The sequence below is a fragment of the Choristoneura fumiferana genome, chromosome 17, assembly GCF_025370935.1.
Source record: "Choristoneura fumiferana chromosome 17, NRCan_CFum_1, whole genome shotgun sequence".
Lineage (NCBI taxonomy): Eukaryota > Metazoa > Arthropoda > Insecta > Lepidoptera > Tortricidae > Choristoneura > Choristoneura fumiferana.
In genome coordinates this window covers 19,066,911-19,091,238 of record NC_133488.1, presented here as the reverse complement: position 1 = coordinate 19,091,238, position 24,328 = coordinate 19,066,911, and the positions used below count along the sequence as shown (strand labels likewise).

At 37.4% G+C, this 24,328-nt stretch overlaps 1 protein-coding gene across 1 annotated transcript in view; it reads right to left on the bottom strand.

Annotated features, from left to right (window-relative positions):
* Positions 1-736: 736 nt before the first annotated feature.
* The window catches only part of Cht6 (Chitinase 6), a 99,100-nt gene continuing 75,508 nt past the window's right edge, over positions 737-24,328 (bottom strand). Inside the window, exons 2-10 of the mRNA XM_074100490.1 lie at positions 19,716-19,770; positions 15,643-15,828; positions 14,091-14,242; positions 10,438-10,670; positions 4,012-4,141; positions 3,484-3,669; positions 2,672-2,903; positions 1,541-1,646; positions 737-839 (exon numbers count right to left, since the gene is read on the bottom strand). Of these exons, the coding sequence (XP_073956591.1) occupies positions 737-839; positions 1,541-1,646; positions 2,672-2,903; positions 3,484-3,669; positions 4,012-4,141; positions 10,438-10,670; positions 14,091-14,242; positions 15,643-15,828; positions 19,716-19,770 (1,383 nt within the window). The remainder of the gene's footprint in view (positions 840-1,540; positions 1,647-2,671; positions 2,904-3,483; positions 3,670-4,011; positions 4,142-10,437; positions 10,671-14,090; positions 14,243-15,642; positions 15,829-19,715; positions 19,771-24,328) is intronic.

The following is a 24,328-nucleotide window of genomic DNA, read 5'->3' as shown; positions in this document are numbered from 1 at the left end:
CAAATAGAGTACCTACTTTTCCCCCAGCAGTCAAAATTATAAAAACTGAACTTTTTAGTTTCGCAATGTTCGTCTATCTATCCCCGCATCATAGTTAAAAGATTCTTAGTACATACTTGAAAGTTCGAATTTGGCATGAGCGTATTTCTAATAATCACGCTGACAAAGTGGATGATTTAAATTGTGATTAGCTTCGTAGTAATATGCGCCAAATATTCAATATTAAGTTTTGATCGACTGTTAGCCCACTGGGCTGTGATTAATTTCCTTTTAAATTTGTCATACCTATACCTATACTACCACGATGATTTTTTCCAGATTGTTAGCGTTTTCAGTTTAGCTTATGAGGAATTTTTGGGAATACTTGGGATTTTTTGACTCAGTCTAGTCACGCCTTTGATGCGGTACAACTCAAACTTTGTTCAAGGTATAGTTATGTAAATATTTCTTTAAAAAGTCCAGCAAAAACATTTGCAGTGGGTGTTATAATTATAGTGTATGTATGTAAACTCTTTATTGTACAATCGAACTTATCCTTTTAAGGGATCTCTACCAGGCAACCTTTTAATTGAATTATTTGTATGCACCTTGTATAACACAAGAGTTAAGTAGGTTACCCGGGGTTAATTTTATTATTGTCAAAATGTATGAAACTGATTTTCATTACCCAGGGTTAATAATAAAGTTTATTAATTGCTTGCAAGTAGTCTTAAGGGTAAATGGATGGAGAGTGTGCTTACTTGGCTGCTGGTCTTGCCGTGCTGGTCGTGGGTCGGTTGCGACGTCTGCTGCTAGAGCCTGATGACTTGGGTCTCTCTACCACTGCATTGTCTGTCGATCTGTAAGAAAAAAATCGTTTTAATTCATTTTGTTTCTTTGCGCAGTTTTGCTTCAATGGTTGGATCCATGGCCCCCTTTTTTGGAGGTTTTGGGATTTATGGGCAAAATTACAATTGGAATTTACGTGAATAAAAACTTTAAAGCAAATCAAAGACTTATGTGTTTCCCGCTTTGCGCTGTGTCTGCGTAAAAACTCTAGCCTAAGGCCTCTCATTTATTTATAGTGCAATGAGCGTCTATAGTTGATGTGATTGATGACAGTCTGTACCTATTAGTCAGTGGAGGGCATACATATTTTTGACATGACACTTGTACTATTATCTATTCTGTAACATGACCAAGCAATCACTTATTTATTTGAGATAGAAATTAAGCATGTATTTATTTTGTGTCTGCTATTGTATGATTATGTGCGACTCACTATCAAACTTGTAATAACTTCACCAACGTGTATTCCATAATCATACAATAAATTAATTATTATTATTATCTATACAACCTTAGTGTCAAATACAAGTATACATCCACCTTATGGTTACTGGCGTGATATCGTATACTCTTCTTCGTCTTGTGATATTATATTTATGCCCCTGTACGTAGTCTATGCTAGTGCGAGCTACCACTATAGTCAAATTACTGAATGATTTTAGTAATGATGATGATGGTAGGTATTTGCCATAAAATTATAGTTGTAGCTTACCCGATTTTGGAAATGTAAGTCTCCTTGGCTGCCTCGATGAGCGGGTAAGGCTTGCCGTGGCAGGTACCGCGGAAGTCGTCGTTGTCGATTGACCAGAACATGATGCCTGAAGAGGAAATATATAACGGTTTAAAAAATAATAAATAAATTAGAAAACTCTCCAAGCTTCTCCTCCCCGTAATAAGCTCAAGTGAGTTGGAGTTGTGAAGCGGGGTTTTTAGCCGGTGAGAGTCTGACACTAAGGGGCTGTTTCACCATCCATTGATTAGTGTTAACTGATGGTTAAATGTGATGCCGTCTCTATTTGTGTTGTTCGAATAGAACAGACCAGACCAGACCAGACCAGAATTACCGTCAGTTAACACTAATCAATGGATGGTGAAACAGACCCTAAATATCTACTGGGAGGGCCCTCCTTTCCAGTCGTCCATAAGTCGCAGATATAATGGAATGCATCCGCCGGAAGAGCGGATACACGCTGAGGGTGTTCCAGCTGCAGTCTCATCACTACGTTCACTTCAGCTCGTTTGTGGTGCGCGTGCCGCGGCTGCTGTTGGAGACCATCGCGAGTGCTGCCTTCTGGCCGAAAGACGTCGTGTTCCGGCGGTTCCGGGGCACCATGCCGCAGATGAATGCGACGTCGGGGACGGTGACTCAACGGGGTCACGCCGTTTTGTCACCAAATTAGTTTTAAATAATTATTGATTATAAAATATGTATGTTAGTCGGTAAGGTGTTTATTGTATGGGCCAAGTTGCCCGAAATAAGTGATTTTATTATTATTATAAAGGATTTTTCCCGACTGCACGCCGCAGAGATCGCGGCGTGCAAGGCAAAAAGAAACCAATGCCTACACTATTTTCCTTAAAAAGTCTTCATGTAGGTTCACTGCAACTCCTCATGCGACGACCATGATCTCATTCTCAAGAGTGTAGCGACAGCGACTTAGGGAGGATTTAAAAGTATTTTATTTATTTATTACTTAGCTGGGCTTCCAGCCTTTTCGGCTTTAGTAAAACATTATTGTGTACCTCATTGTTACTTTTTGTGACAATGTTAACTATTTAGCCGAATAAACATTTTCTTTTTGTCTTTCTTTTTTCCCAAAAGTATTTTTTAAAGCTATCTCACCTCCTAATCCGTTTTCAGCCACATACTCCGCCTTCTTCTGCACGATGTCAATATCGTCATAGCCGACCCACTGGTTCCCTTTGTACGCCACGGGACCCATAGCGCTCGGGTTGGGGTGCACAACAGTCCAGGGTTCGTCTTCTGCTTCTTCCTCGGACGATTCTTCATCAGACTCTTCGTCATCAGAACTGATAGCGCGCTTAGTCTTTTTGCTCTTTAGAGCTTCGCAAATCTGGAATTCAAAGTTAATAATGTTGAGTACTTACATAATTAAATTAATGTTTTATTATGTAATATTAAATTTCTTGGCTCCTCGTTTTTTTTTGAAAGCTCCTATAGATTAATAATTGCACCACTTGCTTTAATCTGCTTCTATTTTGTCTCTTTTATAAAAGTTGACTGTAAGGGATCGCTTTGGTAGCCCTCAGGCTGTCTCTTGCATTATTTCACAAACATTTATTTGGTTTTATCTGTCCTCGTGTCTGTATCGAAATAGGTACAAATCAACCAATTTTGCTAGTTCAATTTGACTCAGTTCTAATATTCAGATTGAGTTGAAATTTGGCATACATAATGTACGAGTAAGTTGAATGACAATGCAAGTAAAGTTAACAAAAAGTTCAGTTTAGCAGTAAAATACATTTTGAACAAAAACACTTATGTATTTCTGAATATGTAATTTAAGTACCTGGAGCAACTCTTTAATTCCTTAATTACATCGTGGATTTCATTAACATTTGCATATAAGACATCCGTGCCAAATGTAATGTCTATAACTTTTGCATTTATATTAGGGGAATTGTATCTCTTACCTCGTAATACGCCAAGTACCCCTTCTCCCTGGTGGCGTCCCCTTGCTCTCCCGGCCCGTCCGCCGGCGACCCGATCTCCACGGCATCAGCGTTGAACAGTGTATACGAACGTCCGTACGTCGGGATGCCGAGCACCAGCTTGTCGCGGTCCGCGCCATTTTCCAGGTAATATTTGATGGTGTAGTCCTGGAAAATTAAATTAGGTATTTAAGAATGACTCAAAGATCCTAAGAGCCTCCACAAATTTGCACGGACGTGCTTGTTTCATGTCTACTCATAGAGCATCGCTGCGTGAGGCGGGGCTCTGGTCTTTTAAAGCCTATTGAAACGGCATGCAGCGCGGGTGCCAAGACCCTCGCGATTTCGAGGATGCCCTAAAATGTCGACCCATCGATTTCCATTAATATTAAAAATCATGCTATTATCAATACATTACGGAGCCTCCAGGCAAATAAGTTACTAGTGACAGATCGAGCGCCGCATTGTAACGCTACTAACGCCGTGTCCTGGCTTCACACATGTACTTACGATATTAAGCTCATTGTCAACGCTGTACTCGTTGGGTTCTTCGAGCGGGAACAGCGGCGCGTGGTGGTTGACAGCTGGCTCGAAGGCTGAGTGGTAGTCGTAAGTCAGCAGGTTCATCCAATCCAAGTAACTATAAAGAAACATGGGGGTGAGAACACTGTTAAGAAAATTTAAAGGTCCTACAGAAGAGGCTAGTACCGTCTACTCGTACAACTGTGAAAGCAATCCCCATCTCATCCTAGCCCATCCCCATCTCATCCCTATCCCTATCCCATCCTCATCCCAATCCCCAAACCATCTACATGCCTTCCTCAACCCAGTCCCATCCCTATCCCAACGTCCCAACTTGTATTTTCAGACAGATGTATTTATCCTAGGTCTCTTGAAGGCTAGAATGAAAAAGCTTTAGGTACTGAACCAGTTAAATATTCGTATACATTTAGATTGAACTTGGTGAGAAGGGGCCAATAACGGGTCAGTTTTATGTTGTTTTACGTGTAGGGGTGTAAAATTTTCCTACCCTTCTCGAATTATTGACACTCCTAGACATATTGTTTTTAGGCAAAAGTGTCTGTCACAAAGTAGGGAAAAAATAATTCTGTTTGCGTTGCTGCTGGTCTAAGAAATAGCAAGGTAATAAATTGGTAGTGTAGTGACACCTAGCGCCATCTAGTCATGACAAAGAACAACTACAACAACCTGCGCCTGACCATAGAAGTTTCTCAACTAGGGCGCATAAATGCAACTTTCGACGCTCTTCCTTCGGACTGGTCCTTACGCATAACATTTGCCTGGAGAGATATCTCTCTAATGTAAAGTATTGCTATAGCAGTGTCTGGTTCTAGGACCCTGCTGGTAGGTAGCGAAAATGCGGAAATAAATACATGTCACGAATTTTGACGTAAACTAATTTGTTTTTTTCCCGATTGGACTACTCTATAATAAAATCGTAAATATAAACTAAATACCTACTTAAAATCTTAATTCTATTTTCAATCTAAAAAAGCCCTTATGGCATGGCCCAAATGGTTGACTCTGTCATGATTACGTAGTTTTTATTTATGCAAACAAAATTTTAGCTTTAATGTTTGCCACTCTTATTCAACTTCATAGATGGCCTGTTCGTATCATAAATATCATAACAGTATTTATATTAATATCCACGTAAAACTTTGCACCTCAATAAAACAGAGTTAAAATGTAAATTATAGAGAAAACTATTCTTAAATATTTCCAAGGTTAGCAAACATACCAATAGTCAGCAACAAAAAACTAATTAACATACTATCTATATATATAAAAGAAGAAACTGACTGACTGACTGACTGACTGACTGACTGACTTATAGATCAACGCACAGCCCAAACTGCTGGATCTAGAAACTTGAAATTTGGAGTATATGTTCCTTAATAGGTGTAGACGCGCACTAAGAAAGGATTGTTCGAAATTCCCACGGGATTGGGAATAAATGGGATTTATATTTTCACTTCGAAATGGCCCTATTTCCGTAACTATAATTATTAGAAACTTGAAATTTTGTATGCAAGTAGGTAATACTAACAGCTAAAAACACTTTTCAGGATTTTACGAAATTCCCACGGGATAGTGAATAAATGGGATTTGTATTTTCACTTTTATTTAATGACCCTATTTCCGTACCTAACTATAAGTATTAGAGACGTCAAATTTGGTGAACAAGTAAGTAATACTAACAGCTAAAAACGTTTTTCAGGATTTATCAAAATTCCCACGAGATAGGGAATAAAATGGGATTTATATTTTCGCTTCAAAGTGGCCCTAACTCCGAAATTATAAATATTAGAGACTTCAAATTTGGCGTGCAGATAGATAATACTAATAGGTAAAAACTGTTCCAAAGATTTTCCGAATATCCCACGGGATAAAACGAATAAAGAGGATTTTATATACCAACTGAATCAGAAAACGCATAAGCTAACTAAACCAATAAAACTGGGAAATGGAGATTTGGCAAACTGATGTAAATAATGGTAATCCGCACTGGGCCCGCGTGGGAACTATGGCCCAAGCCCTCTTGTTCTGAGAGGAGGCCTGTGCCCAGCAGTGGGACGTATATAGGCTGGGATAATGAATTATTTAGTGGTTTCATCCTTCTCATCCTGGCGAGGATCGTCTCCGTAGAAGGGAACTCCTCGACAGTTGCTGGCACACGCAAAAAACTTTACATGATTGTTAAATTTCAATGACAATGCGTTTATATGATATACACCGCCTGATGGTGCAGCCAGGGTCGTCTGCTGATGACGGAACTCTTTAAGGGCTGACAGCATAGATACGAAATTTTACACGCACGTTCAACGAGCTGACACAATTAGGTACTTTGCTCATCCGCGACCTTTATGATAGCTACTTTTGTGCCCATGCAATGTGTGTTCATGCAGTTCCTCCACTTCCACACTGTAAGAACACACACAAATCACACAAATGCAAACTTTCCGCAGAATAAAAATAAGTTTCAATTTTGAGGCAGATTTTCAAAATTATTTCAATAATAGAAAGCTACAATGTGTCTCTAATCGACAATTAAGAATATTAAAATAGATCATAACAGTAATACATGTCCCGCGGGAACTTTACAATTTCTTGGGATATAATCCTATATCGTGTATGAAGTCGCGGGCAAAAGAAACGCGTAGTACCTACTTTAACGTTTTTTATAAAATTTCAACAGCTGAATCAGCGAAGCAGGGTTGCAAAGTTGGTAAGAATCATAATTAATTACGTATGTAGATTGATTTTTGTATTACAAAACTGCACCATCTGTCTAAAAGAAAATCTGTCTGTATTTGTATTTCCAAGTAATCCTCTGAAAAATTAATCAAAACACCAAAAATGCTTTAGCGCGAGCGAAGCCGCGGGCAAAAGCTAGTTAGTATAATATACGAGCTTTAATATGAATTCGTCTTCTAAACTAATTTGTGTAAAGTTAAGGTCAATCGACAAGACATCCGCGTAGCAGTTAGTTTTTTTTTAACTGGTGTTTTAAACTTGCTTCTTTGTCTAGACAGATCAGATGTTTAGCATTAGAAATACAAATTATAATCCTAGGACTAAAATAAGAATACTTACCTGTATTGCGTGGCAGATTAGAGGTAGGTAGGTACTTTTTACAAAATCAACGCGCGAATTTATTGTGTAACATGGTGTGTCAGAATGAATTGAATGAGTCAAAAATTGACCTGCAATTTTCTAGCAGTAAACAGACTTATCCATTTTTTGCCGCGGATCGACAAGCGTAGCTTACGACGTGCACCAACGAGATGGAGGATGACCTGGTTAAAGATGGTTCACGGTGAACGCTGGCTGTTTCCAACCGAACTAATTTGGGACGTCCTACCACTGATATGATGATGATGTCACTTTTTCCATCTGTCAAATGGCATTTACGAGTGTTTTTCTAAATTCGATCCCCATCAGTTAGATCATTTGTAACCAAAGTTCTCACCTCACGCGCTGTACCTTGCCCAACATGACATTGGCGTCATTTGGCGTACAACGTGTGACTCTTTCACAAGCAAATTTACATGGGTGTCGCCACTACGACTAATTGTATTTACACGTGTCACGCATTTCATTGCGGGGCCGAGGAACAGACGAGCTACGAGTGACCTATTGAACGCCGCAATGTATGTATGTATGAAGTTAGTTGCGTGGTGTAAACGGAGACTAAGTGGCACAATGTCGCGATGTGGTTGTGTTGGTGGCAATTAGCGGTGATACCACGGTTAGTTTAGGTGTTGTGATGGGTTTGAAGTTTTGTTAACGCTTTACTGTCGAGATTTAAAATGGATCACGCAGATTTAGTTTTAAGCTGCCTTCCGACTCCAAAAGCTCAATGGTTACTTAGCCTGAAATGTATGTTTCAGAATTGCATTAGGTATAATATTGACAATGGGAGACTTTATACACTTTATTAAATTTTATGTTATTTCGTTCTTTGTCAAGAAGAAATGATTTCTTTCTTTCTTTTCTTCCCGATTCATATTTTTAACGGTGGTAGCATTTTACAGCTCCACTGAACGTAGATATTAAATTAAGCCGTTATACTTAGATTTTTAACTATGAGACCACATGCATCCCTGCAATTTTTTATCTAATTTATTTTTATTTTTAATCTATACAATTTTAGCTAACTTTGTAATGCTAGCTTTCATAAATGAAAATAATTATATTGTGTGAAAAGAAAATGCATAAGTTTCGCACAGACTTAGTTGTCTTCTGCCTTGCACCATTTACACCATACATCATTATGGTGCGTGGCGCAACTCCTGCGCCGCAATCAGCTGATTTGAATGAAATTGTGATGTGTGCTGAATGTACAATGGAGAATGGACTATGACTATGTCTTAGGGTTAAAACGGATTTAGTGTTACAGCTGTTTGTTGATATTTTTTACAATACAAAAAAAGGAAATATTTGTATACATGTATGTAGTATGTATGATACACAAAAAAGTGGAAAGTACAAAGATAGACTCATCCTTTAGGGTCTTTTTTGTACTTAAAAATTCTTTCTTAGCTGGGACATGTATATTTACAATCATATCGCTTTCTGTATTCAGTGTATCCTGTCAATCATGCCCTACTTAAAGTAAGACTACTTAGGTACGTTTTTCTGGCGTGCCAATTTATAAAACCTTAAATAGTTTGTTCTCGTTTGGGCTCTATTCCCATGCCGGTTCAGTAAGGACTGGATGCTCACTCATGATTTCCATTTCCTCGAAGCGTTTTTTTTTCACCCAAAAACTCGATTTATTATTTTGCCCCAACTTTAGCAAAGACATTTTCCCCAGATATCCACAACAATGCAAATGTGTGTGCGAGTGTCTTCATCGCTCTGTTTCCCCGGCCCACATCGCCTGACCGTGACACTTGCGTCACACCTACATTTAAATAACCAAAACAATATTATTCTGTAATACGGAAGCTGCATAAGAGCGTGTTAATGTTAATCTTAGGCTTATGGGCGGGTAAGCGTGAATGATTATGAAATACAATAGCGGTGTTTATAAGCTTTTTCATCACACTTGCTCGTAAACAGTGTCGTAACATGCAGGCTACCTTGGTTGCAACCCCCCAAATAAAACCCTCGACCTTAATGTGCTTGTCATGAAACCCAAGGTCGGTAAATGAGTTAACGCACTACTGATACTGCTGCGCGCGCAGCAGGACCACGTGCACACACGCGTCAGGCGCATGCTGCGGGAGGGGGAGGGGGAGGGCGACGCTGCCAAGACCGCAGCCTAAGGTATCGCCAATATTTGGAACGATTATATTTTTTCTTTTAGAATTATAAAATTTTACTCGCAAATGAGATGAACAACATTGTATGTCGCACGGGCGGTCCTAGAATTAAGAACATCGTCTCATTAAAGCCCTCAGTCTTCGACTACCGGCTTCTAATAGACTCTCGTTCGTAATTCCTTATTTACCGCCCTTAAGACACAATCTACTATTATGGAGCTTGCGTTTGTTTGTGTTTTTTGTTTGCTACAATCTTGCATGTTAATTTTAGATTTGGAAAATAGCTAAAACGACGGAGAAATTCACCGATTCTGAAAATGTACGTACATTATAACACCAACATCACCCTAGCCTATATACGTCCCACCGCTGGCCTCCTCTCACAATGAAAGGGCTCAAACTCGGAATGATACTCGTAATATAAATTCAGATAAATATACTGCTTATGAACAATAAAAACCGGCCAAGATCGTGTCAGACACGCCCAAAATAGGGTCCCGTAGCCATTGCGAAAAAATTAAGTAGTATTTTATACGGAATCTTCCAAGTTTAGGTATATTTTATACCTTAGGATGCTATTTACTACTAATAATTCTTAAGCAAACTTAGCCATTATAGTTTTCCTTGAAAGTTTGATAATACTTGCAACTATTTTGAATTTTTTCAAATTTTCCCACCTATCGGTTCTGATTTTAGAGGGAGGGACGCTCGATTTTAATGGAAATTTGCACTTTAAAGTTCAATATTTCGCAAATAAATCGCTGAATCGATGAGTCCCTGAGGAAAGCCGCGGACGGACAGACATACAGATAGACAGACACAAACAGACGTGGCGAAACTATAAGGGTTCCGGTTTGCCATTTTGGCTCCGGAACCCTAACAAGGGTTGGTTTTAAGAAAAATTTAAACTTTCTAAATAAAAATAAAACGTTTCTTGGATGGCGTAATTTTTAATTTAATTTTTATTATTTATTGTTGTAGTGGCTGTAGAAAGACGTGTTTAATTTCATCTGTCTACCGTTCTCTCCTACGGTTCTCGAGATACAGCTCTGTGACAGACACATAGAAGAGCAGCGAAGCGACAGTAATAAGGTTCCGTTTGTCTTTAGATACGGAATCCTAATGACCTCAAATATCAACTTACCGATTCAAAGTCTTCACGTCGAATCCTTTTTGAATGTACTCTATCCCAGCGGGCACGGCCATCGTGAGCAGGAGTCGCGGCTTGCCTGTCTTCTCGCTCTCTCTCTCGAACTCCTCCCTCAGCTCCTTCACCAGTTTAGCATAGTGCTCTCTGTCTTTCGGCTTTCCTCCGTCTCTGAATGCAGGATATTCCCAGTCCAAGTCGAGCCCGTCAAAGTGGTTTTGTCTGAGGAACTGTGGAGAAAAATAAGATCATGTCAATATTTTCACTTCTTATGTTCGTAAACTTCGTATTTTTGCTGGATCTAGTTAGGCGACATAAAGTGACTGTATATGTTTATGCTCTAGTGGATAAAGTAAAATCTTCGTCTAATTGCGTGATTGCCTTAGGGCAATTAGGTGCCAACAGCAACAAAAAAAAGTTATTTAGGTATATTAATAAATCAACAAAACTAAATAGGTAATCTAAATAATCTTTTATTTTCCATGCATTAAAATGCATGAAACATAAAAAAGGTACCTATTAAGTAAACTATTTTTTCCACAGTTGCTATTTTTTCCTCGCAATTGAAGTGTTAAACTCGATCATTAAACCCATTTTCCCCTAAACGTATCTATGCACCCTCGCCGTACTGCTGTGGCTCAGGTAAAACGACTCGTTTTGTGCCCTTGTTGTACAATCTACTATTTTATTAAAACTTTTTTGCTTACTGCACTTGTTGATAGCTGTACTGCACTACTGTAACTATTCACATCCCTTTACGAGTACTAGTACTAGGAATGCCGGGTAATTACTGAATCGAATCGCAACTTCCACTGCGGAAGATGGATAATAACGGACTTCCTAACAGTAAGTAAGGTGTATTAATGCCCTATTAGCTTTTTTTTAATACTTATAAACTTTGACACGTGCATGCTAGTATTACATTCCGCTCCAGTTCTTCCGTACAGAAGGGAAAAAGAAAGAAAATATAGATCTAGTATTTATTATGATGGCCGTTTTTCTGATAGGATTTACGACATTTTAAAATCAAAAAATATGAATGTCAAGAGGCCTTTGCTCAGCAGTGGGACACATCTATAGGCTAAATATAATAATAATAATAATTAAGAAAAAAAACATTTATTCAGCATATTATTATAAACAAGGTAATAATATATACAAAGTACATGATAACCTCTTACTAGAAGCTGTAAGGGCTGGCAGCTTAGCAATGCTGAGGTACGGAACCGTAACGCTGATTTTCATTCAGCTGCTATCAAAATATATTTTTTATAAAAAAAAGAACGTGCCTATTTTATACCTTAATAAGAACAAGCTGTAAGTACCAGTCACTGTACCAGTAATTGTACATCGTTAGCATACTTCTGGTCTGTCTGTTTGTCCGCTGAAGTAATTTAGATGGCATTTAGTATGGGGATAGTTTGAGATCCTGGGAAAAAATAGGATAGATTTTATCCCGGAAAATTGAAAATTGCTCGCGGGACAGCGATAAATGAATTCTTCGCGAGCAACAGCTATAGTAAAGAAATATTTAACTAAAGCTTCCTACTATTACTAGGAAATATCGTGGGTGAAAGCTCTATGCCCCGTGTTTTTTGTGGTCGGTAATGGAGTTATCATGATATCCATCATATTTGCATCGTAATTACGTCTAGGAGAGATTTCGATGAGTGACAGAATCGTAGATTAAGACATCATTCATAACTTGACTCTATCAATAGATTACAACCTGCAAGTATGATTTAATCTTGATTTTGAGGATTCTGTAGTATTTTTTAATTTAAATTTTGGATCTCAGGCATTCTTTTGCAGTGGTACTGAAGTAGGTATTAGTAATAGAGACCCAATATGTTTCTTGACCAATTAAATCGTACCTGTTATACCTATGTTTTCTTTTTTATTATTTTTTTACTTCTACTCTTTTCATCGTACTTTAGGTTATACTATAATCTTTACTTTGATCTAAGTATAGTCTATAACATCCGACATTTTTTATTTTTATTTTTTGAGTGTACCTTATATATTCAATTCGTCGTAGAATCTACCGTCATAAGGAAAAAAAGGAGCAACAAACATTTTGTACGTACCCATACCTACTTCAGCGTTCTCAAAAATGGGTTTGGAATAAAGCCCGTTTCTATTCACTAGTATAAAACTGTGAACACCAATCAATAGAAATTAAACCTCCTAAAAAATGGGTTGTTCTGAGTATTTCTTCCTTGGTCTGAATAATTGCAACTGAATAGTGATTCAACATCCTCTGCGAATTCGACTCTAACTTGACCGCTGTTTAATGTAGATCCTGTTTTCATTTATTTTTTGGGTATTAATTACGAACTGGTTCTACGTAGCTGGGGACAGGTGGAATATACAGTGACTAATAATACAGTCATGGGTCTTTACAAAAGTGTGTTTCTCTCGGAAATTGGACACCCGCGTGGTTTATCGACGCTTATTGCTTAGGTACATCGAGTAAGCAAAAACAGGGGTGTTGTAAGTTTGGCGCTATTGTCTGTTTATGGCATCGTAGCTCTCGAACGGATGGACAGATTTTGATGCAGTTTTTTACGTAAGTTACCTTGTTTACAGGTCCTCAGTAAGTTAACCTTTTTCCAGGCTCCGCTAATTTAGGTAAGGTACAAAATGAATCAAAGTTTATGTTTTTTACGTATGAGGGATTAATTTAAAAACAATTATAATTTTACATGACCATTTAATTTTGTACTATACTTATTGTAAATGTAGCAAGGTCGAATATTTGTGTACATTTATGTGGTCATTATATGCACTATGCCTGGAAAAGGGTTAAAGTAATTACACAATAAAAGATTCACAAATGATTGGGTTTCGTTCTTTGCTATGTTTGACAAAAAGAGCGATTGTCTGGTTTTCCACCTGGACTGGTTGTCGCTAAGACATACCTGGAAAGTTTGGCTGGCAGAGACCCCTTCAGGGATAAGTCTGCATTTTTTTTTAAGTATTGTCCCACTGCTGGGCACAGGCCTCCCCTCCTGAACTTCACAATTCCCGTTCGACGCTATGTCAGACCCCACCCTGCCATCTCCTTCTGGTCTATGGTCTGCCTCGACGTCGCTGGCCCTATACCACGAAGTGCAAAACTCGAACTTTGTATGTTGCCGTCCCGCTGACGTTTATGTCATTTAATACGCGAGTGAAAAGGACGGTGCGATACGAACTTCGATTTGCGAGTTTCATAGCCCCTCAGGCCATTTTCCGGCACCCACCAAGTAACTAACCCCCTTATTCATAAACGACAATCAAACCTATTTTAGTTAAAATGCCGCTAAAATTCGTTTGTCCTTATCTGTCACTTCGACATTTGTATTTGTTAGAAAGGGACAAAGCATTTGTTAGTTAACATAGGCTTGTTAAGTTTTATGAATAAGGGGGTAAGTATGTGAGCATAGTGAGCCCACCTTTGTGGGTGCATGCGACAGACGTTTCCAACCCAGTTCCATTTTAGCTTAGCAGTCTTTTTCCCAACGTCGGTTATGCGTGTGTTTGAGCGCAGCGTGCTGTTCCGGATTCTGTCTATCCGTTTCACACCTAACATGCTATGCTTTATCGCTCTTTGTCAAACCTTAAGTTTGGTCCACATTTGTGCTTTGCAATAAAGCGTAAAAACATACCTTGATAGCGTTCCGTACGAACTCCTTCCTGCGCTCCCGCGAGGCGACCATGGGAGAGAATCGCGTAGAGCCCTCATTCCACCCGCCGATAGCCAGCATCGTCTTTAGGTTCTTATTGTATGTCTTCAGACCCGTGAACTTCGCATAGCCGCCTGAAGAACAACAGTTAATTAATATAAAAGTGAAGAAGTTGGGATGCGTCAATGTAGAACGTTTTTCCTGCAAATGCCATATTAAGAGCGTTTATTCATGCTGAGCTGGCAACGCTGCATTATTATTAGTTTTTTCTCGATTATTCCATAAAAATTGAATGAAAATTAATAATGTTGTCTGATCTGATAGACACTTCTTAACATATTCTATTCTTTACACTTCTTAATATATTCCTTTAGATTTAGAGTTTCATATTCCTTAAAAACGAATTAATGTTTATGACCGGTTTTTAAAGAAAATAAAAGCCTATAACGAATAATTATTGGAGTATACACCTTTACTTATATATTAAGAAGTGTTCTATCAGACAACATTATTAATTTTCATTAATTTTTTATGGAATAATCGAGAAAAACTAACAAAAATGCAACGTTGCCAGCTCAGCAGGAATGAACGCTCTTAACATACAATACCTTTATCAACGTAATACAGTAAAAAATATTGTGAAGAGAATCTGGATCTTTTTGTGAACTATAAGGCATCGTTTCCACCAGAAATATGCGAGGATGCGTTGCGAGGATTATGTTTGTAATATCAATAGAAACCCTTCATTTACCTATCCTCGCTACGCTGAACGGTTCCCACTAAGCAGCGCTCAGCGAGAATGAAGCGCTTGGAGTAGAGCGTTAGGGGTAAATGAAGAGCTTCTATTGGTAAGTTAAGCACATTACTCGCAACGCATCCACGCACATCTCTGGAGGAAATGCAGCCTAAAAAGCATTAGTGCTACCACGAATTGCCTAAAGGATCTTGCAAAAATCAATTCGTTCCTGATTCGTCATATTCCTAATTGGTCATATTCCTGATTCGACACTTTCGTAACTGGTAGTCTTCCTAACTTGTCATATTCCTGATTCGTTATATTCTTAACATGACCACCCAGAACCGATGTAATAAGGGCCCCGAATCGGTTCTGGGTTGTCATAAAAAAATAACCCTAACCTAACCGACTAAGATTTTGTCGAATAAAAACTTTGATCTGTTTCTGGCACTGTATTATGGTTCCTTATCATTTACCACACATGATTTAAATATTATAATTAATTTTGTGCAGGCAAATGTACATGGTGTGACGAATAAGGAATATGACGGATCAGCAGGGCTACCACGAAACTCGAAGTTCGCACCGTGCGGTCCCTCTGACACTTATACTATTTAATACGAGAGCGAGAGGGACGATACGACACGAACTTCGAGTTTTGAGTTTCGAAGTAGCCCTGCAGGAACAAATCAAAAAATATAAACCAGGCTTGTATTCCGTCTTGTCGTTGCTAGCTTCCCATACCAGACACTTCGGGTCACTGCACCCGGATATTAAATAAGTAAGCGGTTGACCTACCTTTCTCAATATCTTGGTACTTGTCGAAGGGTTTTAGCGTGTTGTCCTTAGTGAACCCCCCGAAGGCGTAGATCAAATGCGTGCAGAGGTAGGGGTTGATGTTCTGGGGGTTGAAGCGCGCCGTGCCTGGTCGGTATACCGACCAGTTCGTGTAGTAACAGACCACTCGGGGCTCGCTCGACGACGCTGCAAAAGAACGACAAATTTGAACAAGAATCTACAACTTCGACCGATAACTAAGTATATGGAGAAACGAAAAAAAAGGCGTATATAACTACTTAGTAATTGTATAATAATAAACAACAAATACAAAAAACAAAGAGTTCACTTGACGTTTTTATTACCAAAACAAGCTATGAATTGTTAATTAACAATTATTAGTATATAATACAACTTGAATTTTGAGAGTCAATAATTTTATTTATTCAGTTCGAATCTTATCTTCTTACATAATAGTTACTTGATAGGTACCTACTATATCAGAATTTATTACCAATTTTATGAATTGCATCACATTATGTAAATGTTAATTATAAATACGTGCGTGCGAGTGTGTGTGTATTTTTAAGAATATTTTTTCTCGCTAGAATGACTGGAGAGATTTGGATAAAATTTGGGACTCAAAAGGCTGGACGTCAGGAGTACCGAAGATACAAGGTGTTAATTAAATAACTGAAAACCAGAAAGTAGTTTGCTCAGAATCGAGAGTAGAATCGATTATACTACATAATATGTTTTAAATTAGGTTGTGTTTGTGTTTTTAAATCCCTTTATTATTGTGCCCAGTCTAAAAGTTATGACTGCAACAGGCGCCAATTAAATGTTTTAACAAGGTTGCATACTATTTCGATAATTTAGTACTGGCCGGTTTGCTGTCAATATGTGATTTTCTTCTAAAAATGTCAAAGCGCAACTGACAAATACAAATCAAGTGAAGAGTTAGAAATGAAGTAGAAATTACTGACTTAGCGTAACACACGAATATCTTTTAAAATAAAGAAGGTATTTAAAAATAAATGCAAAAGATTGTGTGTGTGTGTGTTTGCGAGCATTTGTTACTCTTTCCGCTTACATAATCCAGCATATAATGTAGATAGCTGGAATTCTAGAATAACACATAGGCTACTTTTATCCCGACGATATAATCACGGGATACCTACATGGAAAATTTCAAAATCTTAACTGCTAAGTTTACGGACATGAAATTTTACACGGGTGTTCGTCATACAACGTAAATGAATATCATGATGTAACTTTTGGCAATTTAGTAAAATCTCTGAAATTTAATTCTACTGCAGATTCTAATGGCTAGTTTTAGTTAGTCTCCCCAGTACCTACGCTCGCGTCCACATGCAAACGTAGTTTCGTTCCCATTTATTTACAAGCAGCACTACAGATCAAAACGCAACTTTGCAACTATAATAGGAGCAGCAATTACAATGCTTATAATTAGGTTTTTTAAAAAAATGTAACGAAAAAAAACAATAACAAATTTCCCTTTCTCATACAACACTTAAAATTAATGTGATTTTATTTTGTGACATTGAATATGAACGAAAACTAATATAAACATCAAAATAGCTGCTCTCATTACAGTTGCAAAGTTTTATTTTGTTTTAGTATTCAGTATTCAGTATTTATTTATTGCAACACCTTTTACAAAAAAATATAAAAAATGATGCCCTGTTGGGGCGCGGCAATTTTAAAATTAATTACATTAATTAATTTAGTGTGTTGTATGTAAATTAGAACGAAACTAATTTTGTATGAAAATCCGATCAGCGGCGAGCGTACTGGCGACTCTTAAGCCGTGGGTAACAGCTGGTGAGTATGTGATATATGAATTGTCTCAGTAGAAAGCTGGAAATGGAATGTATATAGTTGCTATACCCCCTGGAGAGTCAGTAAGTATGCATAATTAAATAGTTGTCCTTTTCTGTTGTTTGGAAAGTGTTTAATTAAGTTCATTTTACCACTACGTCACTACTAATATTGTGTGTGAAAGTCTGTGAGTATGTGTGTTTGTGTGTGTATGTGTGTGTATGTTTACAATAAAACAATTGGACAGAGTTTTATGAAATTTGGTATGTAAATAGTTGAACAACTCAAATAACTCTTAGGCTACTTTTTATCTGTGATAGGCTACGAGTACATCCCAATATTTCCACAGGGGCGGGATGTATATGTCGGCGGCCGATCGTAAAATCCGCCAGATCACGAAATTCCTAGGCATATCGTGAAACGCCGCCATTTCATGATATGCCTAAACGTTGGCCAGGCATATCACGATGTGCCTGAGAAATAATACGGCAGATCGATTAGAGCAACGCATTCGTCGATATTCCTAGCTCTATACCGGGCACATCGTAAAATAGTTTCTTATTTGGCCACTGGTGGCGCTGCGTATGCAATGGCGGCCGTGACCAGCTGACCGCCCGTGTTTGTTTAGCGCGTGAAAAATGTCGGCGTCGCAACAAAATGATCTTTAAACCGAAAATAGTGATTGAATTCAAAATAGAAGTGCAAAAGAAGCTTTTGAACATCAGCTTCGTTCTTTTTATGTGAATCAAACGGATTCTGTGCACAATGTGAAAAAACCATGGACGTCTGCCCGTATTTTAGAGGTTAGAATTTTGTTGGTAAATAAAGTATTCACTAGTTGTTATTTATTTATATAGAAAAATGTAGGTACGACGAGCGAAGCGAGGAGTGGTTAGTATTAATTGTGATCACGACGCACGAGCCGAGCGAGCGAAGCGAGCGTGCCGCGGCAGCGGCCGGCGAAGTGCCAGAACCGATATGGCGGCGTTTCATGATATGCCTAGGAATTTCATGATCTGCCTAAACTGGCCAAATCATGAAATGGCGGCGCTTCATGATATGCCTAGGAATTTCATGATCTGCCTAAACGTCACTAGGCAAATCGCTAAACGGTGAGTTATGAACGATATGGCGGATGTCCCTTAGCCAATTCATGAATTGGCGGCATTTCACGATATGCCTAGGAATTTCGTGATCTGGCGGATTTTACGATCGGCCGCCGACATATATAAATACATCCAGCCCCTTGTGGAAATTTTGGGATTATAATACAGGGCGTCCCAAGGCAATGCCACATGGAGGAGAAGTACCTTGAATATTGTAGATAGACAATTTTACTGAAAAGAGACTTCATTTTGATTTAAAAAACAACTTTAACTGCATTCAAAGATTTTTGAATAATCACTTGTCTGAACCGGGAATCGAACCCGTCAAATCGTAAAAAAAAACACACGTAATTTTACGACGCCGATCAAAAGGTTCAATTGGAAGGATTTTTTTCCAAGTAACATAGCATCGTAAATAAAAGAAAGTCCATGTAATTTTATGTTTATTTAAAATAATTACAAACGACTCGCCGTATTGTGATTGGGAGGAGACCAGAGCTTTTGCATTGAACTGAACTCAAATATTTTTAAGGACGGCTAAAACTTTGGAAGCCAAGTGCAGCGAATGCACACAATGACCTTAAATGCATCGCCCCCCACGCAGGTCAATGATCTGCGTGTGACTTGTTAGTATTTACTGCGCCTACGTGATGAGTCAGGCGTCGTGGCTCACAATTTACTAAGATCAATTATCATCATCATCATCCTTAAGCCGAGTTTAGACTTGCAAGAAAAATCGTGCAAGTTGCATTACATTGCGGCGCTCGATTGACCACTACAAATTCGCTGCAGGTGTAAACTCGGCTTTACATAAGTCCCACTACCAAGCACAGACTTCCTCTCAGAATGAGAATGGGTCGTAGTTCCCATGCAGGCCCAGTACGAATTGCGAACTTTAATTCATACACGTCGTTAAATTGTATTGTAATGCCTTGTAAAATCTATATTGTACATAAACAACATTAAATTAACATATAAAATAATAACAAGAAGTACAAAGGTGAAATTATCTCTTAAAGGGATCTCTTCCAGTTAACCTTTGAACGATTGTATCGCAGGATTGTATCGTTTTGAAATGTATCGCAGGTTTGTGCAGGTTTTCTCACGATAGTATATATTTTTTTTATTAATTAGCTCTATATTTACCTGGTGCTGCAAATGTTAGTACTGCCAGCGCTATGGGTAGCCATGTTGTGATTCCCTGTGAACAAAAAATAATAATATGAGCATTGTATAAAGTCGCCATACGCATACATTGATATAAAGCAGATTTTCATGCAGTATTTGTATGGCCAAGTATTTGTAGGACGTAAAGGTAAAATGGTAAAAGGCTGATTCTAATAAAAGTGGCATGGCAGGCTAAAGTTAATTCAAAAAAATATATATATGTTTTTTTACTTTTTTTGCATAAAAACAGCTTCTTGGTATTTCATTTGTTACAAATATGTTAAAGGGAACAAAGTATTCCTAAAAACTTAAGAGTTATGGGTTCTTGAAATATTGATGAAGCAGGCTAAAGTTAAATTAGACAGGCTAGTAGTGAAAAGTTACCAGGTTAAAGAGAATTATATCAAAAATCAAAAGAAATGTATCATAAGTTTAAGGGGCTGTTTCACCATCCATTGATTAGTGTGAACTGGCGGTTAGGTGTGATGCCGTCTCTATTTGTTTTGTTCGAATAGACGGAGACGGCATCACATTTAACCGTCGGTTAACGCTAATCAATGGATGGTGAAACAGCCCCTAAATGTAATTTCTTAAAAAAATATGAGTCTCTTTGAGGCATATATAAGAAAATAAAATTATTTCAAAGTTATTCATATTTTATACAGGGTTATTTGTAATTTACTAGCATCCTTTTAACCCTAAACTCCTACCACTTAAACAAATGTTTTTTGTTTTACGACTTTTTAAAATGGAGCCGTAAAACAAAAAACATTTGCTAAATCATGTATATTTTTTATTTTTCCTTCCTGTTTTCTTCGCTGATATTGTTCTTTATGTTTCCTTTTTAACTCAGCATAGACTTCTGGATTTCTTTTTATGTTTTCGTATCTTTTCTTTTCGTTCTCCCTTTTTCGTGCTAACCTCTCTTCTCTTGTCTTTTGTTTAGTTTTTGGTTTTCCCATTACATGTCGGCCCTAAAATATTACGATTTAATTACAATACAATGCAATCAAATCAGTCCCTCCGATGAAATGAATGACATCAGATAGTAAAAACTGGCCAAATAAGAATGTACCTAGGCAAAATAACACGAAAAAATTCGTTTTAAACAAGTAACGACACCACTATTTTATACGAATGATTTTTTACAAACTGTTAAAATTTTAGTTATAAACAGGATCACCATGATTGTTTTTTTTAATTTTCAAGCCAATAGTTTCACTTTTAGAGGGGGGAGGGGGTCACACTCCAAAAAAAATTGCAAAAGCTATATTTACGCAAAATTACAGATATAGTACTAATGGATCTAGCGCGGATAGATAAACAGACACACAAAGTGAAATTATAAGAGTGTTTAGTTTAATAAAAAGCAATTCACTACATTTACTTTGGTAGAACACTGTTAGTACTACTTAAAAAAAAGTCCATAAAGTTATTCTTAGAAATTATATGCAATTTTTAAATAAAATAATTTATAGTTCACTTTTTTCTGCCATGAGTCACTTTAGTCTGTGCTTCAGTTACAGATTAAAGTGAAAAGTGGATTCAAAAGACATTTACTCTAAAACCGTCAAAAATATGAATGTGCCACTCTTAATAACGTAAGTAAATACGTCATAATATCACATTAAAATGATTATCTAATAACGTCCCATATAAATAACATAAAATAATCGAGACAATGTAAAGTTAACATACCCGTTACAAACTCCAGTTTGCCGCCTTCGATCACTAATCGCCCCAAAACTAAGACAGAAGGTCTCTAACCGTTCCGTACGGCGGTGAGCCAGATATTGGCTGAATGTTTACCGATGATTAAGGTGTGTCTATCATTCTCCGTGTGTGAATGAGACCCAAAAACGCGAACACACAGACTACAGTGAAAAAATCGCTGGACAAACTTTGAGTCCGAATATTGATGTATAAAAATGATTTATTTAGGACCGTACTATTATTAAATGAATATCGTATTATTGTTTTTGCAATATATTATAAAATATAATTTGTGAAATAGTACACAAATAATTCATAGGCCTAAAACCGGGAGCATGTCCCTTTTGGACAAGACAGACTACAGTGAAAATCGGTACTTACATTTATTTATTTTTTAAAGTATTAAGGTTAAATAAATAAAATGGCCTGGCCTCGGTGTAAAAGGTCTATGTTTACATATGTCAATTTTTATTTTTTCTCAAAAACGTATATTTAATGTACTTTGTATTCAAAAACTCATTGGCAGATTATAATGCCACTTTTATTAGAATCACCCAAAAGTTTAGTCGATTCACGTCTCGATAAATACCATAAGTGAATATAAGACACTACTATAAATATTATACTACTATTTAGTTTTGTTATTTACTGTGATATCTAGTTTGAAATAGATTTCAAGTGTATAATAAGCGACCTTCATTTGACTTTGTTAAATTTCAATAGAATAGACTTCAACGCGCTCGTGATGTTTTTAGTAAGACTTGAGGAATTTTTAAACCTAAATCGCACGTTTCCTCAAGATGTTTTCCTTTACTGTTAAGCTCGAGGTAAATTTGAAATGTATGTTTGCACATGTATTTGAACCTGGATTTAAACCCACGTTAGTCAGCTTAAGAGGCCATGGGTTAAACCACTAGGCCACCATGGCTTATATACTATACGTGTGTATAAAGTATAAGTAAATATATATACCGCCAGAAAGAAGTTAAGAATATTTTTTTAACGAACCCTATTTATAAATATCTTAGTAAATAATTACACAAATGAAACGGTTCAACATACGATTGTAAACATTGGAACGGTCGGACTAGTTTCGATCTTTTCGGAAGATCGTATTCAAAGACACGAGAACTTAAGTAATGTAATAGAAAAGAATTCAATAAAGCTATTAACGTTTTCAGCTGCATTATATTCAAAGCAGCAGTTCCATGCATTGTGCATTGTTTGCAACAAAACGTCGCGTGCGACGCGACTGTATGTTTGACAGTTTTTGTATCTTATGAATGTACAACGGATAAAGAAAGAAGGGTCATTCACTTAACCAGTTTTCATACCTCCTATGTAAAACAATTGTACTGAATCCTCAGTCATCCTAGGAGCGCTAGTGTAGATAAATTACAATTGAAATTTACCATGAGCCTTACGGTGAAGGAGACCATTATGAGGAAACCTGCACACAATGCAAAGAAATTCAATGGTGGGTGTGAAGTTTCCAATCTACACTAGGCCCGTGTAAGAACTGTAACCCCAGGCCTCTCATTTTGAGAGGAGGCCTCTGCCAATATGACGATTAATAATAATAAGACGATAGATAGATGTGGCAGTTTACGCATTTAAATCTAGGTCTCAGTTACAGAACAGTCTTACGAAAGGAAAATAAAAGGCCACTAATGGTTTCCGCCCCAGAAAAGGGTCGTATAGCGGCCAGTTTTGAAATCTCAACTACTAAACGATCGCTTAACTGTTTGAAAACACGCGCTTTTTATTATTTTCTAGCATTTACCGTTAATCCAATAGTCGAAACGAAATTCCAAGATTGACCGAATTTCCCGTTTCCGTGGGAATCCCGAAAATGGCATCGTGGATACTACTATTACTATAGTTTCAAGATTTCATTTAATTAATTAAGACCTTGAATAACGGCCCACAGTAATAGTATAAAATACAAATGGCGAACCAGTTCTTTATAAAGTCCTTAAAACACAAAGGAAGGAAGTTCCTTTAAACGAAATGCTTCCAAAAACGATATTTCCTTGTGTTTATGGAACAATACCCTTCTTATTATTCCGAGTTCGGAATGAACCACCATTACAGGCGTGTTTCGACAATAGCCTTTTAAATAGGGCTTGATTTAATTGTTATAATAAATAATTATAATACTTTAAAAAAATTAAAACACGATTTGATAAGCAAGAGAATTACTCGACTGATGATGATTAATATATTGAAGATGATGTAGAAGATGATACTATTAACTGCTATGGGAGTCCTAGGTATTCTAAGATTTTTGCGTGTATAGTCAAGGTTATAAATATATAGTTGAATTGTTCCTGATTAGTTGTATTCCTGTTTCGTCGGAGTCCTGTTTCGTCGCATTCTAGATTCGTCGTATTCTTGTTTCGTCGGAATTATCTATGTATAATTAAATCTATCATGCAGTAAACCAGTATTTATCAGAAAGGAAGATTCGTTTTAAATAATACAAAATATCTGTAAGTAGTTACGGTAATGGCATAGTTTCATTTGAGATTGAAAATCCGACGAAACAGGAATCCGACGAAAAAGGATTACGACGAATCAGTAAATAATAATTCCACTATCAAGACGTCAAAACTATCTATAAGTAGGTATGTACACCTTAACTAATTATAAGGATGATGTACACAATATAATGATGCTACGGCTGTACAAATATTAACGCATTCGATGCCTATTACTTGCAACGTACGCTGGCTCGAGCAACACAAAATGTTACTTCTTTATAAGTGGAAACTGTTTTGGCTTATGTATCATCTAAATTAATTTAAAGCCGTTGTGGCCTAGTGGTTTGACCTATCGCCTCTCAAGCAGAGGGTCGTGGGTTCAAACCCCGGCTCGCA